Raw genomic sequence first — 15520 nt, forward strand, 5'->3', positions numbered from 1 at the left:
AAAAACAAAAAACAACTTTAGAACCTTTGTTTTTTACTCGGAGCATTTGGGACTTATTTCAGAATTGGATATTTGAAAAGAACTATCGTATGCCCAAATTAGAATATAAGGATATTAAATTTGGACTTACAATGGAGGATAAACGTATGGAGATGTTGTGCAATAGCCTGATTACTATGGCCAAACAATTTGTCCATAGGTCTAGATTTATTAATGCCAGGCCACCATTCTTAGTCTTCATGAATGACTTAATACATTTTAAGAAAACACTGAAATGTATAAAAACAAAACAAGCTTTGGATATTTGCAAAAAGATAAATATTCTGATTTCTGATTAGACCTGTATATTATAATTAATTTCCCCCTCCCCTCCCTTATTTTTATTGTTTTTTGAAAAAATGCAATAGCTCAGTCTGAGTTGTATTATTTGCTAATTTGTTATTGTTTTGGCCAGATCTTGTTTGTATAATAAAGGCATTCAAAAACAAAAAAGGCGACGTGGACCGCCGTCTTTGGCAGCGTCATGACGTTGACGGGATGTTTACGTTACGGCCGTGTACGTAGGAGTGACGTCGTGACGCGACTGTTGTGTGCGTGTGTGTGTTTTATTGACACTCAAAAACATACAATAACTCGTAAACATAACACAATATTTCCGTTATCAAAACACATGTGGACAGAATACATAAATAAGAAATAAAATCGGGAGGGATCTACAAAAGGTACATATTGTAACGTGCACGGATAACGTCTACTTATCCACGCACCTTACAATATACAAGTATATTAAAAAAAATCATTTATAAATCCCTGGGCAGAGAAGAAGCAAAAGGCTTAAACCATGGGGACATAAATCAGAACAACAATAAAGGAGATACGGCCCCAAAAAGCCTTTCTTGCTATTTTGTTAGAACGGCAAACTGCAACTTTTCTTCTTCTTCCTTTTTTTGTCTTCTTCTTTTTTGTCTTCTTCTTCTTCTTCTTGTTCTTCTTCTTCTTCTTCTTCTTGTTCTTCTTCTTCGTCTTCTTTTTTTTGGTCGTGTTTATCGGCCGTTGGAAATGGCGAAATGGCGCATGGTGTTTCGGGATAGGGTAGGGACGGTGTCGACACGCCCACTCTCCGGCGTCATATTCGTTTGTCGCTACCCATGACTTGGAGTGTCTGTGCTCGCAAACTGCCGACGTAGGGGAGCCAACCTAAATGCGTTTCTGGGAAAACATACTTTATAACAACGGGGAGGAAAAGTGGGCCGCGGGGTTTTTTTTGTCTGCCAGCGAGCCCGTTTGCGGCTTTCACGTTAAAAGAAGTGGCTAGCCGGCAAGCTAGCCGTGTGGCTAGCCGGCTGACATGTTTTGTTGTGTTCCGGGTTGCCGAAGACCCTCCTGTGATCAGCCGATAATGATGTGATATTTCATGGTTGATTATTGGTGCGTTCGTCACATATTTACACGCAAGAAAACGTCAGTGATGTGGATTTGATGACCATGCAGGTAAGGGGGCATTCACTGTTCCTTTAGCTCCGCTGAAACTGGCTAAAGTGTGCGGAAAATTGTCATTTTACTGTGATGCTGCTCGTCTTGTATTGCCTACCCGTGGCAACGCCTTTAATTTTTAACCAGATTTTAATATTTGTGGACCACACAGCTGAGAGTGAAGAGGTCTAAGACTTGAAAGCCTGTTGTAGCCTACACTACAGGACGTTTGTACTCGCGTTGACAACGTGCGAGTGCTTGCCAGCTCTTAGCTGGTGTGCATGTGTTGCACCAAATAGGAAATCCTTCTAAAACCCTGAACTTTGCTGCTCGGCGCAGGGTGTACTGAACTACAACAAGGCCTTTCAACCATGATTTCAAGTTTTTCTTTAAAAAAACAAACTACTATAACTTGTCTGAAAATTGAGCTATCAATTATAAAAGAAAATGCCACTTTTCACTGAAGGGCTATCATTTAACAGGGAAATTCATCAAAAATTGTTTACATGTTAAGGTTCTATAAGGTGTTGATTAACCTTTGCCTGCTGTCAACCAACCAGTATATTCGGTCTTGCTTTCCCACGTTAACAGATGATGGCCTCATCGTTCAGAATCCCCAAGAAGAAACAGCCAACGGAAGCGGACATAAGAATGCAATCCCCTCTGTCTTGTTTACAGGATGGCAGCGGCCCTTTTAAGGTACCTTTTGAGATGTGCGTGATCTGTTATCCCTTCAGTGTATGGGTGACAGGCAGCTACAGAACCTCCCGCATGGATTTTGGTATCTTGCTGAAAGGCACTTGAGCCGTGCTGCTGCTTGTTGGAACACGGGTTGTAACACCAGTCCTCATTCTGAGGGACGCTTCTCTGAAAACAAGGTCACCCTGCCGCACCAATGAGTGACAAACAATAGGACTACTTTCTTAACACTGAGCAAAACATCTCTCTATGGGCCAGTAGAGAGGTTTGGTGAAAGTCATGTGACATAGTCCTAGGTGGCATGGTGGCCCAGTGGTTAGCGCTGTTACCTCACAGCAAGAAGGTCCTGGGTTTGAACCCCAGGCCTTCCCAAGTCCTTTCTGTGTGGAGTTTGCATATTCCCCCCGTGTCTGCATGGGTTTTCTCCGGGTGCTCCGGTTTCCTCCCGCCATCAACAAGACATGCATGTTAGGGTTAATACTCCTGTCTGTGCCCCTGACCAAGGCAATGGAAAGAAGAACTGGAGCTGGTCCCCAGGCGCTGCTGCTGCCCATTGCTCCTATACAATAGGATGGGATAAGTGCAGAGAACAAATTAGTTGTAAGAATACAATGTCAAATAAAGTGGCTTTCTTCTTCTTTCTTGGCTATCTGGGCCTCTGGATTGAAAAAAAACCTTGTCTCAGCCTGTCTTTATGCATGCTCAATATTCCAGGTAAGAAACTCAGCGAAAGTTGAATCAGTTTACCTCGATACAAATGTTTATTGACAGATGCGTTTCATCACTCATCTAAGTGACCTCTTCAGTCTAAGGGCCCTGACACACCAGGCTGAGGGTCAGCCGTCATGGGGCCGTCAGTTACCCTAGTTTTTGCGGTGTGTCCCGCACCGTCGGCACTAGTCGGACCCGTCGGCCGATTCAGCATGTTGAATCGGTGGAGCTCATCGGTGAGAGAGATTACTCTGATGGGCTGTTCAGTTTAGGGATTCAGAGCAGAAAGTGCATGCTAGTTGGCCGTCGGCTGCAGTCTTTGCGGTGTGTTCAAGTGCTACTTTTTGGCCCAGGTGGCAGGTGGCGTGAGCCGACGCTAGTCGGTTTGGTGTATTTGGGCCCTAAACTGACTGCGGGTATCCCCACCCTTATAAACAATTCAGCTGCATAGCGACCGAAACCAACGATCCGTTTCATATGCAAACATGGGCATGACAATTAACTAGAGTTACAATGGCCATTAGCGCTGCACGATTTGGTGAAAAAGTCTTATTGCGATTACTGTGGACAATATCATGATTTGCGATTGTGATATGATAAACAAATTCATACATATACAAATTTGTCGCATTGCTGTGACATGTAGCAACTTTCATTTTGCACGTTTTACACGGTACCTCTTTCTGCTCAATGTCGCTGAGCTTGAATCCAAAATATCGCCATATCAGAAGCCATGGTTTTTTTCTGCTGCCAGTTCATCAGCGTTAACCCGCTTGTTGTCATTGGTATCCATTTTTTCCTTCTTTCTGGCCTGCACACAGCACACTGGATAGTCATGTGACCATAGACTGCACACGCTTCGCTGCCTAAACAGAGACTAATTGGTAATCTCTTAAATATGGGCATAGATATGCAGACTGCACACACACGCACATTTTATTATTCAATTAAATTGCAACCTTTTGCGGTTATATAATTGCAGAGGCTGGCATCGCAGTTGTGATTGTGATTAGATTAATTGTGCAGCACTAATGGCCATGTGTACTATTCACAGAGGATTGGGAATAGTTGCAGTCACAGCATTGTAAGATGGTGACAGATGTTCTCTTAGCCCCCCCCCCCCCCTCCAGTTCAGAGATGGTCGTTCCCTCTTCACATACAGTTAGGTCCGGAAATATTTGGACAGTGATACAATTTTAATAATTTTGGCCCTGTACGCTACCACAATGGAATTGAAATGAAATAATCGAGATGCAATTGAAGTGCAGACTTTCAGCTTTAATTTGAGGGTATTTACATCAAAATTGGAGGAAGGGTTTAGGAATTGCAACAATTTTCATACATAGTCCCCTCATTTCAAGGGACCTAAAGTAATTGGACAAATTAATATAATCATAGATAAAATGTTCATTCTTAATACTTTGTTGAGAATCCTTTGCAGGCGATGACTGCCTGAAGTCTGGAACCCAATGGACATCACCATATGCTGGGTTTCCTCCTTTGTGATGCTTTGCCAGGCCTTGACTGCAGCTGTCTTCAGTTGTTGTTTGTTTGCAGGTCTTTCTGCCTTAAGTTTTGTCTTCAGCAAGTGGAATGCATGCACGATCGGATTGAGATCACGTGATTGACTCGGCCATTGTATAATATTCCACTTCTTTGCCTTGAAAAACTCCTGGGTTGCTTTCGCAGTATGTTTTGGGTCATTGTTCATCTGAACTGTGAAGCACCGTCCAATCAACTTTGCTGAATTTGGCTGAATGTGAGCAGACAGAATGTTCCTATAGACTTCAGAATTCATGCAGCTGCTTCCGTCTTCTGTCACATCATCAGTAAACACAGTGACCCAGTGCCATCAGAAGCTATGCACGCCCATGCCATCACACTGCCTCCACCATGTTTTACAGATGATGTGGGGCGCTTCGGATCATGAGCCGTTCCAAGCCTTCTCTATACTTTTCTCTTCGCATCATTCTGGTACAGGTTGATCTTGGTTCATCTATCCAAAGAATGCTGTTCCAGAACTGGACTGGCTTTTTTAGATGTGTTTTGGCAAACTCTAATTTGGCCTTTCTATTCTTGAGGCTTATGAATGGTTTGTTCCTTGTGGTGAACCCTCTGTATTTGCTCTCGTGAAGTCTTCTCTTCATGGTAGACTTGGATAATGATACGCCTACGTCCTGGAGAGTCTTCTTCACTTCACTAGATGTTGTGAAGGGGTTTTTCTTTACCATGGAAAGGATCCTGCGATCATCAACCGCTGTTGTCTTCCGTGGACATCCGGGCCTTTTTGTGTTGCCGAGCTCACCAGCGCGTTCCTTTTTTCTCAGAATGTACCAACCTGTTGATTTGGCCACTCCTAATGTTTCTGCTATCTCTCTGATGGATTTTTTTCTTTTTTCACAGCCTAAGGATGGCCTGTTTCACTTGCATTGAGAGCTCCTTTGACCGCATGTTGGGGATTCACAGCAACAGCTTCCAAATGAAAATGCCACACCTGAAATCAACTCCAGACCTTTTACCTGCTTAATTGGTGATGAAATAACGAGGGAATAGCCCACACCTGCTCATGAAACAGCTTTTGAGTCAATTGTCCAATTACTTTAGGTCCCTTGAAATGAGGGGACTATGTACGAAAAATGTTGCAATTCCGAAACCCTTCCTCCAATTTTGATGTAAATACCCTCAAATTAAAGCAGGAAATCTGCACTTCAATTGCATCTCGATTATTTCATTTCACATCCATTGTGGTAGCGTACAGGGCCAAAATTATGAAAATTGTATCACTGTCCAATATTTCCGGACCTAACTGTAGATGGCCTCTTTGACTCCCTGTTCAAACCAGTGTTCCTCCCTATCAAGGATGTGCACATCCTCATCCTTGAAAGAGTGGCCACTGGCCTGTAGATGGTGTAGACTGCAGAGTCCTGGCCTGACGTGTTAGCTCTCCTGTGTTGTGCCATCCTCTCGACCAGCGTCTATTTGGTTTTCCGGTACAAGTCCCGGCAATCCTCCCGGCACTTAACAGCGTACACTATTTTGCTCTGTTTGTGCCGGGGGCCCCGATGCTTGGAGTGAGCCCCTCTGAACCAAGGGGGAAGCCTAAGAGTACATCTGTCGCCGTGTTACAATGCTGTGATTGCAACCATTCCCAAATCCCCTGTGAACAGTACACATGGCCATTGTAACTCTAGTTAATGGTCATGACAATTTGCATATGAAACCGATCGTTGTTTGGGGTCGTTATGCCACTTTATTGTTTATAAGGGTGGGGATACCTGCAGTCAGCTGAGACTGAAGCGGTCACTTAGATGAGTGATGAAACGTTTCTCTCAATAAACATCGTTTCCAGATGAACTGATTCAACCTTCTTTGACTTGTCTCAGCATTTACCAAAGAAAATGTTGGTTAAAAATACAGAGTGACAAAAAAGGTGAGGTGTATGCCTAGAGAAGGCATGCAGAAAGGACCCTGGGCCAGAGATTTAAACCAGAAGCACAAAGCACAAATCTGAACAGGGTACCAGAGGAGCAGGATTTCAAACCAAGACATGGACAAGACCTGCTGATGTGCCCTTGAGCAAGATACTAAATGTCTCATGGTTGAAGTTATTCAACTATGTGGGGATATTGCAGTTATTAGTGGTATCATTGTTAGTATTTTTATTGTAATTATTATCATCAGATGATCTCTTACATGCTCTTCAAGGATGAGGATGTGCACATCATTGATAGGGAGGAACACTGGTTTGAACTGAGAGTCAAATAGGCCATCTATTGCCCCTTTTCCACTGCATGGTGCTGGCTCAACTTGACTCTACTCTATTCGACTCTACTCGCTTTACTTTTTGGGATTTAATTTTCCACTGCATATAGTATCCCTTCACGGCAAAGCCCCGCCGGTCATTTGTGGGCATGTTGACTAGTTTTTTTTTTAAAGATTTTATTTATATTTAAATAAATATAGATAAATATACATATATTTATCTAATTTATTTATTTATAGTGGTATTTTCATGTCACCTTTTAGTATTGGCTCAGCTCACTTGGAACCTCGACGGAGGTGGTACCAAAAAAAGTACCTGGTACCAGGTATTATCCCTAACTTTGGCCCAACAGAAAACCAAAAAAAGCGAGTAGAGTTGAGTCAAGCAGGTACCATGCAGTGCAAAAGGGGCATAAGTGAGGAGGGGGAACGACCATCCATCCCTAAACCGACGGGGGGGAGGGTACATCTGTCACCATCTTACAATGCTGTGATTTCAACCATTCCCCAGTCCTCTGTGAATAGTACACATGGCCGTTTTAATTCTAGTTAATGGTCATGGCAATTTGCATATGAAACCGATCGTTGGTGTCGGTCGTCATGCCACTGTACTGTTTATAAGGGGTGGGGATACCTGCAGTCAGTTGAGACCGAAGAGGTAAATTAGATGAGTGATGAAACGTTTCTCTCAGTAAATACTTCCTTATCTGGATTATTGAGCACGCATAAAGACATCTTACATGCACTTGTTTTGTCTTTAAACAGAACAGTTGGGGTGAGTCTAACAGAGTTGCCTGTGGAAATAGACTTGGGGCCACAGTACAGAGAAAGAGGTAAGCACCCACTCTTGCATAATTGCTGAGTTTCGCTAGACCTTGACTCGCCTGGTTAAATGCTTGAATCAGCTCAGTCCCATAGACTGACATATGTACATATCAGGCACTGGGCTTAAGCTCGAATCGAGACGTCCAGTGAGTTCCTTTTCAGGTGCAGACATTTTGATGACAACCCCTGACCTTTAGAATTATTCTTTGCTGTTATTCATTGTTTGATGTTTTTTGACCCATTGCATTTGAAAATTCACAGTAAGAGTTATTGCTATTTTGCCAGCCAAGTAGATGTGAAGAATAAAAAAAGAACCTTTAAATGATGGTTCATTACCTGCTTAACAGTGTGCTAGAGTAGGAAGAAATGACTGCAGAGGCAGTGCACAGGGTCATTGCATTCTGCTGTCTGTCAGACCATAGTCCTCTGACACGCATGGGTCTATAGAACACATTGTTGACAGTACTCAGCACATTTGGTTTTTAGTATATATAGCCTATTTTACTCTATATGTTGTTGTTTGCAGCAAGCCTCTTTTCAGGGACGTGGTACTCAGCACTTTGGGACTCCACCGACCAAAGAAAGGGACCTCAGATGTGTCAACAGCCAGTATGAGACCAGGGAGCGCAGATGAACAAAGTAAATGGAGACCCGACACACCTCTTAACAGGTACTCCGGAAAGACGGACAACTGGAGAGATCTGGAGAGAAGTAGATAGGACAGAGATGTAAAGAGAGGGCCGTCACACCCCTCCTATAAAGATGAGGGCCCAGGGCATCCGGGTAGAGTAGCGGTCTATTCCGTTGCCTATCAACACGGGGGTCCCGGCTCGAATTCCTGTGTTGCCTTCGGCTTGATCGGGCGTCCCTACAGACACAATTGGCCATGTCTGCGGATGGGAAGCCGGATGTGGGTATGTGTCCTGGTCGCTGCACTAGAACCTCCTCTGGTCGGTTGGGGCACCTGTTCGGGGGGGGGGGGGGATAGGGTGATCCTCCCATGTGCTACGTCCCCCTGGTGAAACTCCTCACTGTCAGGTGAAAACCGGCTGGCGTCTCCACATGTATCGAAGGAGGCATGTGGTAGTCTGCAGCCCTCCCCAGATCAGCAGAGGGGGGTGGAGCAGCGACCGGGATGGCTCAGAAAAGTGGGGTAATTGGCCAAGTACAATTGGGGAGAAAAGGGGGGGGGCAATACAAAGGAAAGAAGATGAGGACCCAAATGGTGCATCAAACGCAATAGAAAAATCATGTCATTTAAGAAATATAAGGATATTTCAATAACCTCAGTCTGTTACCATAACAATCCATTTGCCCTTCAGACCACCAACTCTGTCCACTCCCACTCAGCAACTTTGGTACCTAGAAGAAGCAAATTAAGAACAAGGGGAGACAAACAAATGACCAGTCACCATGTCAGACCGACCTTTACGCGACAGCATCCGCCCAGACATTCTCCGAACCTCTTATATGGCAAAAGTCTAGCTTGAAAGGCTGAAGAAATAAGACCCCAGCGCATAAGACGCTAATTTGGATTCTGTAGAGAATGTAAGAACGTCAAGGGCTTGTGGTCAGTATAGACTACAAGGGGTTTACCTCTACCACCCACATAGACCTCAAAGTGTTTCAAGGCCTCTTTCTCCACAATGGAATAATTCAACTGCAGTTGAATTTCCTGGAAAAGAAACTTAACAGGTGGTCAGTACGTGTTGAGTCTTCGCTGATCTCACGATTCTATTATGAGTCACCTGTCAACGACTCAATTGCACGATGCGTCTCGATGTCTCGTATCCTTTACTGAACATGGCTACTTTTTCATCAAGTAATACAAGCAGCCAGATAAATCTGAACTCCCTTTTTATTTAGGAAGTGCTTTCAAAAGTCAGTCGACCAAAAGCTGCATCTTTTCAATACCAGTATCGATGTGACTCACCTCAGTACATAAACATCACAAAAATGAAACTTTCATCCTTCTGCAGTGCATTACAAGCGCGCTCTAATCTTCGAAAATAGGGTTTTCACGTAGCAGCTCTAAGACAGGGCACTTCTTGAATGTGGCAAACATCACAAACTCCGCCGAGAGGCATGAGTAAGCCGCTGAAGCCTGCTTGGGATGGGGATCGGGGCTCAGCAGAAGAGCAGACGCAAGCAGATCGGCTCAGTGTGGCGTGCGTGCAGCCCTGGACATCGAAGGGCATCACAGACCTGTTATTGCTCAATCTCGCATGGCTGAGTACTACTTGTCCCTCTAAGCAGTTGGACGTTGCCCGCACAGGGCCGCATAACTAGTTAGCATGCTGGAGTCTCGTTTATTATGGGAATTAATCAGACAAATTGCTCCACCAACTAAGAATGGCCATGCACCACCAGAATCGAGAAAGGGCTATCAATCTGTCAATCCTTTCCGTGTTCGTTCTGGGTGAGAGTCCCTGAAAATTAAGCTGCAGGCTCCACTCTTGGTGGTGCCTTTCCATTTGAACCCTAGTAAGCCCTTCAGGCTTGAACCCCTAATATCCATCCATCCATTATCCAAGTCACTTATCCTACTCAGGGTCGTGGGATACTGGAGCCTATTCTAGCAGTCATTGGGCGGCAGGCGAGGATACACCCTGTACAGCCCCCCAGTCCATCACAGGGCCGACACACACCCACATTCATACCTAGAGACAATTTAGTATGGCCGATTTACCTGACCTACATGTCTTGGAACTATGGGAAGAAACCAGAGCACCTGGAGGAAACCTATGCAGACATGAGGAGAACATGCAAACTCCACACAGAGGACGACCCAGGACCTTCTTGCTGTGAGGCAACAGTACTAACCACTGCGCCACCGTGCCGCCCCCTAATATTACAGATGCAAACTAATCTAAAGTGATGGCCATGTGGAAGGCGTACTGGCTGCTCAGCAAGAGAGAGGGAAACTCCTTGGATGGCAGCCCTTTTATATCCTTAGGCCAGTTCCTCCTCTGGTGCATCCAACTAACTCAGATCAGAATCATGTTTATTGGCCATGTAGGTTTGCACATACATGGAATTTGACTCTGGTTTCATGGCTCTCAGTGTACTCACTATGGGTTTGGTCAGGTGACATGGTTTAAGCGTGCTCTCCACGGGTGCGGTGGGCCAGCCGGATGTCCTTGGGCATGATTGTGACTCTCTTGGCATGGATGGCACACAGGTTAGTGTCCTCAAACAGACCAACCAAGTAAGCCTCACTGGCCTCCTGAAGAGCCATGACAGCAGAACTCTGGAAGCACAGGTCAGTCCTGGGTGATCTCTCTTACCAGCCGCTGGAAAGGCAGTTTACGGATCAGCAGCTCGGTGGATTTCTGGTAGCGACGGATCTCTCTGAGAGCCACGGTACCTGGTCTACAGCGGTGAGGCTTCTTCACATCGCTGGTCACTGGGGCATTTTTCCGAGTGGTCTTGGTGGCCAGCTGTTTCCTGGGGGCTGTGCCACCAGTGGACTTAAGCGCCCATTTGCTTTGTTCTAGCCATAATAGACAAACGACCCGGTCCTCTTTACTAAAAACTGATGGACCTCTTAATACTGGCCCTCCTGAAAGACAGACATCTGAAGAGATCTAGAGAGAAGTAGCTTGGATAGAGACTTAAAGAGAGGGCTGTCACACCTTAGATACGCTAGTGATAGAAAGTATCACAGAGGAAATTTCTTTGCATCTAAATCATCAGAAGTGTAACTTTTAAGTTGCGTACCTCTCGTTTAACCTGACGGAGCTGACCAAACATTTTGGGAGGATAGAGGATTAGCTGTGAACCTTAGTTAACATTGCAAAGCATGTGTAGAGTTTACTTAACCAAGATGGTGGCGCAAATTCACGTTTGCAGCGGCCTCACCCAGTACTGTCCATGAAGTATCTTTGTCCACGTCTGTGTCTAAGTTTGTCTTCGTTTGATGGCTGGGAGAGCTGGCGCTGGATCGGCTGTGAGAGCTTGGTCTGCTGCATCCTGTGGGCCCAGGCACCATGGCCCTGCCTGGAGCTGTGCCTGAAGAAGTAACACCGAGCGCGGTCTGACAGGACGTTGAAGCTGGGCAGACTAAGCCAACAGCTAGCCCATGCAGACTGGCAGTTCCGATACCACCGAGGGTGGTCTGGCGGCGGCCTCGCCTAGCCTTGACTTTGTTTTTAGTGTTGTCGTGTGGCGTGCAGGGAGGTGTGTTGAAGGTGTCTGGCTTCGAGAGCTGGGATTGGATCGACTGAGGGAGCCTGGTCTGCTGCGTCCTGTGGGCCCAAGGACCACGGCCCTGACTGGAGCTAGGCCCGAAGAAGAAACACCGAGGGCGGTCTGACAGGACGCAGAAGCGGGGCAGGCTAAGCTAACTGCTAGCCCATGCAGACCGGCAGTTCCCACTCATCCTGGCTGGCGTTCTTCTCCTGGACAGTGATCTTTTTTTTTTTAGATATGTGTTTGGATATACATGTTCTTGTAGTTCTTGTAGTTTTTAGATGTGCGTTTTGTCTTTGTGATGCACTGCTTTGGGCTGGGGGAAACGATATTTCATTTCATTTCATGTACACAAGTTCATGAAACGAAATGACAAAGTATTTCTGATTTCTGATTCTGATAAATTAAAAGCCAATTAGGTTGTTCAGTTTGAGAGATGCAGTCAAAAACGTTTTCCTTCTGTAGTGCATAGGACCCTCTTATTGTCAACTAAATGACATTAACTTACAAGGACTACTACGTAAGGTGCGACTGATCTCTGAGTCTGTATGTATAAAGTCTGTATGTATTAACATGGATGAAGACATGCAGGGGGGTCTGAAGTTTCAGACTTACCAGCAGCACTTAGGAGCTCCATCGTGAGACGTGACAAACTGCGTAGAGAGCATCAGACATCGTCATTGATTGATTGTTCTGTATTATGAAACTGTCATTGATTTTTTTCTTCCACAAGATGGCGCCCTAAGAGAGCATCAGACAGACTGCAACCTGAGAGAAGCCCATCGAGGAGCAGCGGTCAGTGGTGTGCCATCATTTAACTTGTGTGTTTTTGAAGTAAACTTGCGTCATTATTTTGCACTTATTAGGTGGAGGTCAGTATAAATATGTAGCTGCATAACTCTTGTCCAGTCTGCATCGCCTGTAATTTCCGAATTTTAGTCTGACACGATGCAAACGGATTTTCTGTCATGTTTGACCACTGCGTTTAGCTGCTTTAAGCTTATTTCTGATGCACATTTTGAAGCAGATTGTTGCACAAGTACATTGTAGACACTCACCCCGTTTGTGGCGTACTCTGCAGTGTTATTGTGGCATCAAATGTACTGACAGTTGAATTAATGACTCACATGGCACTAGCTGCCATACTTAACTATGTGCAAACTGGCTGGCTCTCCTTAATAACCTACTCCAAATTGAGTGGTTGATGTCATGTAATCTTTGTATAGACTCAATGTCTATATGCATCTTCAATAATCCATGTAAGAAAATTAAGGAAAGTTGAATCAGTTCATCTGGATACCGTGTTTATTGACAGAGTATAGTCTCATAATCTCATGAACAGGATAGTGAAGACTGCTAGCAAGATCATTTGTGCCCCTCTCCCCTTCCTGTGTGAGATTTACCATTAACGAACACTGTGTTCGCAGAGCCTCTGTCATCAGTCAAGATCCCCACCACCTTTCTCACAGACAGTTTTCCCTCCTACCATCTGGGAAGAGGTACAGGAGCATCTGAGCTAAATCCGGCAGAATGCTAAGTAGCTTCTACCCACAAGCAGTCAGAATCATTAACAAACTTTGTGTTTCCCCCCACAGTCATGACCCCCTCCCCATCAGTGCTGGAAATTTGTGACTTTCAAATCACATTTAATCTTTGTTAATTTCCTCAGATTCAGTTCTGTCTGTGAGCAGTGATGCTGAGTTGGGGAAATCTTTCATAAAGCTCTCTGCTATGGAGGAACCTGGGTTGGGTCATTCGAACGGTGGCATGGTAAGAGAACAGAGAAGAGGCTCCGAATTCTGGTACACTTGAACCAGCTGCCAGCCAGTTTCGGCTAAACCTCCGGCAGTTACCTCACCATTGTCTGACTTTGCTGGTTCAGGCTGCACCCCTTAATGTCGGCTGTCTCCGCTCTTTTCAGAGAAAGAAGAGAGAGTTTTCCGAGGCGTCCTGGGACCGCCAGAAGAAATGCCCGAAATCTGGGACCTCTGGCACCGCCTCGTATTGCAGCTCAGATGAGGACATTTCCTCCCCATCCAAAACAAGAGCCTCTGTGAACAAAATGGATTCTGCTGACCCACTGAAAGAGCCCTCTCCTTCCTCCACTGTCGCCTTCTCTTCTCATTTACTCTCAGCCGCCCAAAAATATGACAACAGGAGGCTGTCCATCAACTGCAATTCATTGCTCAACGCCAGGCACAAGCTCAGATTTTATGAGAGACACTGGAAGATGGGGGTAGAGAGAGACAGAAAGAGAGGGGCATCGTCCAGGTCTCTCTCCCTGCACCTCAATCCCAGTAAAGCAAAGCAGATGCCATCAGAGCCCAGTAAGTTATTCGAGATGATGTCAAAGGCATGCACCTGCAGGTATTCTATGTAAATGCGTATCAATTCCATATTTATTTCCAAAGACATTCAGTTATAATTTGGCTTTGTAGTATAAAGTGTTTTATCCTTAAAACTGGGCGGCATGGTGGCGCAGTGGTTGGCGTGGTCGCCTCACAGCAAGAAGGTCCTGGGTTCGAGCCCCGGGAAAGTCCAACTTTGGGGGTCATCCTGGGTCACCCTCTGTGCGGAGTTTGCATGTTCTCCCCATCTCAGCGTGGGTTTCCTCTGGGTGCTCTGGGTTCTTTCCACAGTCAAGTCAATTTTATTTGGGTAGCCCAATATCACAAATTACAAATTTGCCTCAGTGGGCTTAACAGCAACACAACATCCTGTCCTTAGACCCTGTCATCGGATAAGGAACAACTCCCTAAAAAAAACATTTAACAGGGAGAACAAATAGGGAGAGCAACAGAGGAGGGATCTCTCTCCCAACACAGACAACGTGCAATGGAGAGTCCAAAGACATGTATGTCAGGTGAATCGGCCGTACTAAAGTGTCCCTAGGTGTGAATGTGTGTTTGTGTGCTGGCCCTGTGATGGACTGGCTGCCTGTCCAGAATGTCTCCCTGCCTGCCGCCCAATGACTACTGGGATAGGCTCCAGCATCCCCGCGACCCTGAGAGCAGGATAAGCGGTTTGTATAATGGATGGATCCTTAAAACTGCTGAAAGACATTGATTAAATGAAGCCAGTCATTTCCACCAGTAATCCCCAGAGTTATCTTTTCTGTGACAGTTGTCCTATCCAGTGAGGAAGAAGAGGACGAAAAAGATGAGCGTGACGCTGAAGTGAGGATGTCAGAAGCCTCCAGCAGAGTGGAAAACTCTCCGCTTAACCACACAGCTGGACAACAAACACAGGTAGGAGTCATGAGCTCTGCAATCACTTTAATGTCCTGATCTGACTTTAAATTAGTCAAACCGTCACTTTACCAGCTTACCAGCAGGTTATGTAGTGGTCCTGTTCAACCCCAAAGAATGTTGTCTCGTCGGCTGTAAAACGGTGACAAGTGGCCAGTGGGTTTTTTACTTAGAGGCCATTTTCATTTATTTGGTACACCTAGGGGCGGCATGGTGGCGCAGTGGTTAGCACGGTCACCTCACAGCAAGAAGATCCTGGGTTCGAACCCCAGGGTTGTCCAACCTTGGGGGTCGTCCTCCGTGTGGAGTTTACATGGTTTCCCCGTGTCAGCGTGGATTTCCTCCGGGTGCTTTGGTTTCCTCCCACAGTCCAACGACACGTAGGTCAGGTGAATCAGCCGTACTGAATTGTCCCTAGGTGTGAATGTGATGGCCTGGCGGCCTGTCCAGGGTGTCTCCCCGCCTGCTGCCCAATGACTGCTGGAATAGGCTCCAGCATCCCGCAACCCTAATTAGGGTAAGCAGCTTGGATAATGGATGGCTGGATGGATGGTACACCTGGTCACTGTTAAAATGACAGACTAGGGCTGTGTGAACTGTGAGAGATGCGG

General features: G+C 45.7%; 1 protein-coding gene across 6 annotated transcripts in view; it reads left to right on the forward strand.

The window, feature by feature from the left end:
• Positions 1-1158: 1158 nt before the first annotated feature.
• LOC130131530 (sentrin-specific protease 7-like) overlaps positions 1159-15520 on the forward strand; it is a 41814-nt gene continuing 27452 nt past the window's right edge. For 2 of the 6 annotated variants that reach the window (XM_056301242.1, XM_056301244.1), the window contains exons 1-9: positions 1159-1491; positions 2065-2172; positions 7411-7478; positions 7997-8140; positions 12395-12456; positions 13089-13160; positions 13331-13431; positions 13583-13988; positions 14785-14909. In XM_056301242.1, coding sequence (XP_056157217.1) covers positions 1480-1491; positions 2065-2172; positions 7411-7478; positions 7997-8140; positions 12395-12456; positions 13089-13160; positions 13331-13431; positions 13583-13988; positions 14785-14909 — 1098 coding nt within the window. In that variant the 5' untranslated portion in view covers positions 1159-1479. Of the gene's footprint in view, positions 1492-2064; positions 2173-7410; positions 7479-7996; positions 8141-12394; positions 12464-13088; positions 13161-13330; positions 13432-13582; positions 13989-14784; positions 14910-15520 lie in introns of all 6 variants that reach the window. The other 4 variants (XM_056301245.1, XM_056301246.1, XM_056301248.1 and 1 more) reach the window with 4 other exon arrangements.

The sequence above is a fragment of the Lampris incognitus genome, chromosome 21 (genome assembly GCF_029633865.1).
Source record: "Lampris incognitus isolate fLamInc1 chromosome 21, fLamInc1.hap2, whole genome shotgun sequence".
Taxonomy (NCBI): Eukaryota; Metazoa; Chordata; class Actinopteri; order Lampriformes; family Lampridae; genus Lampris; species Lampris incognitus.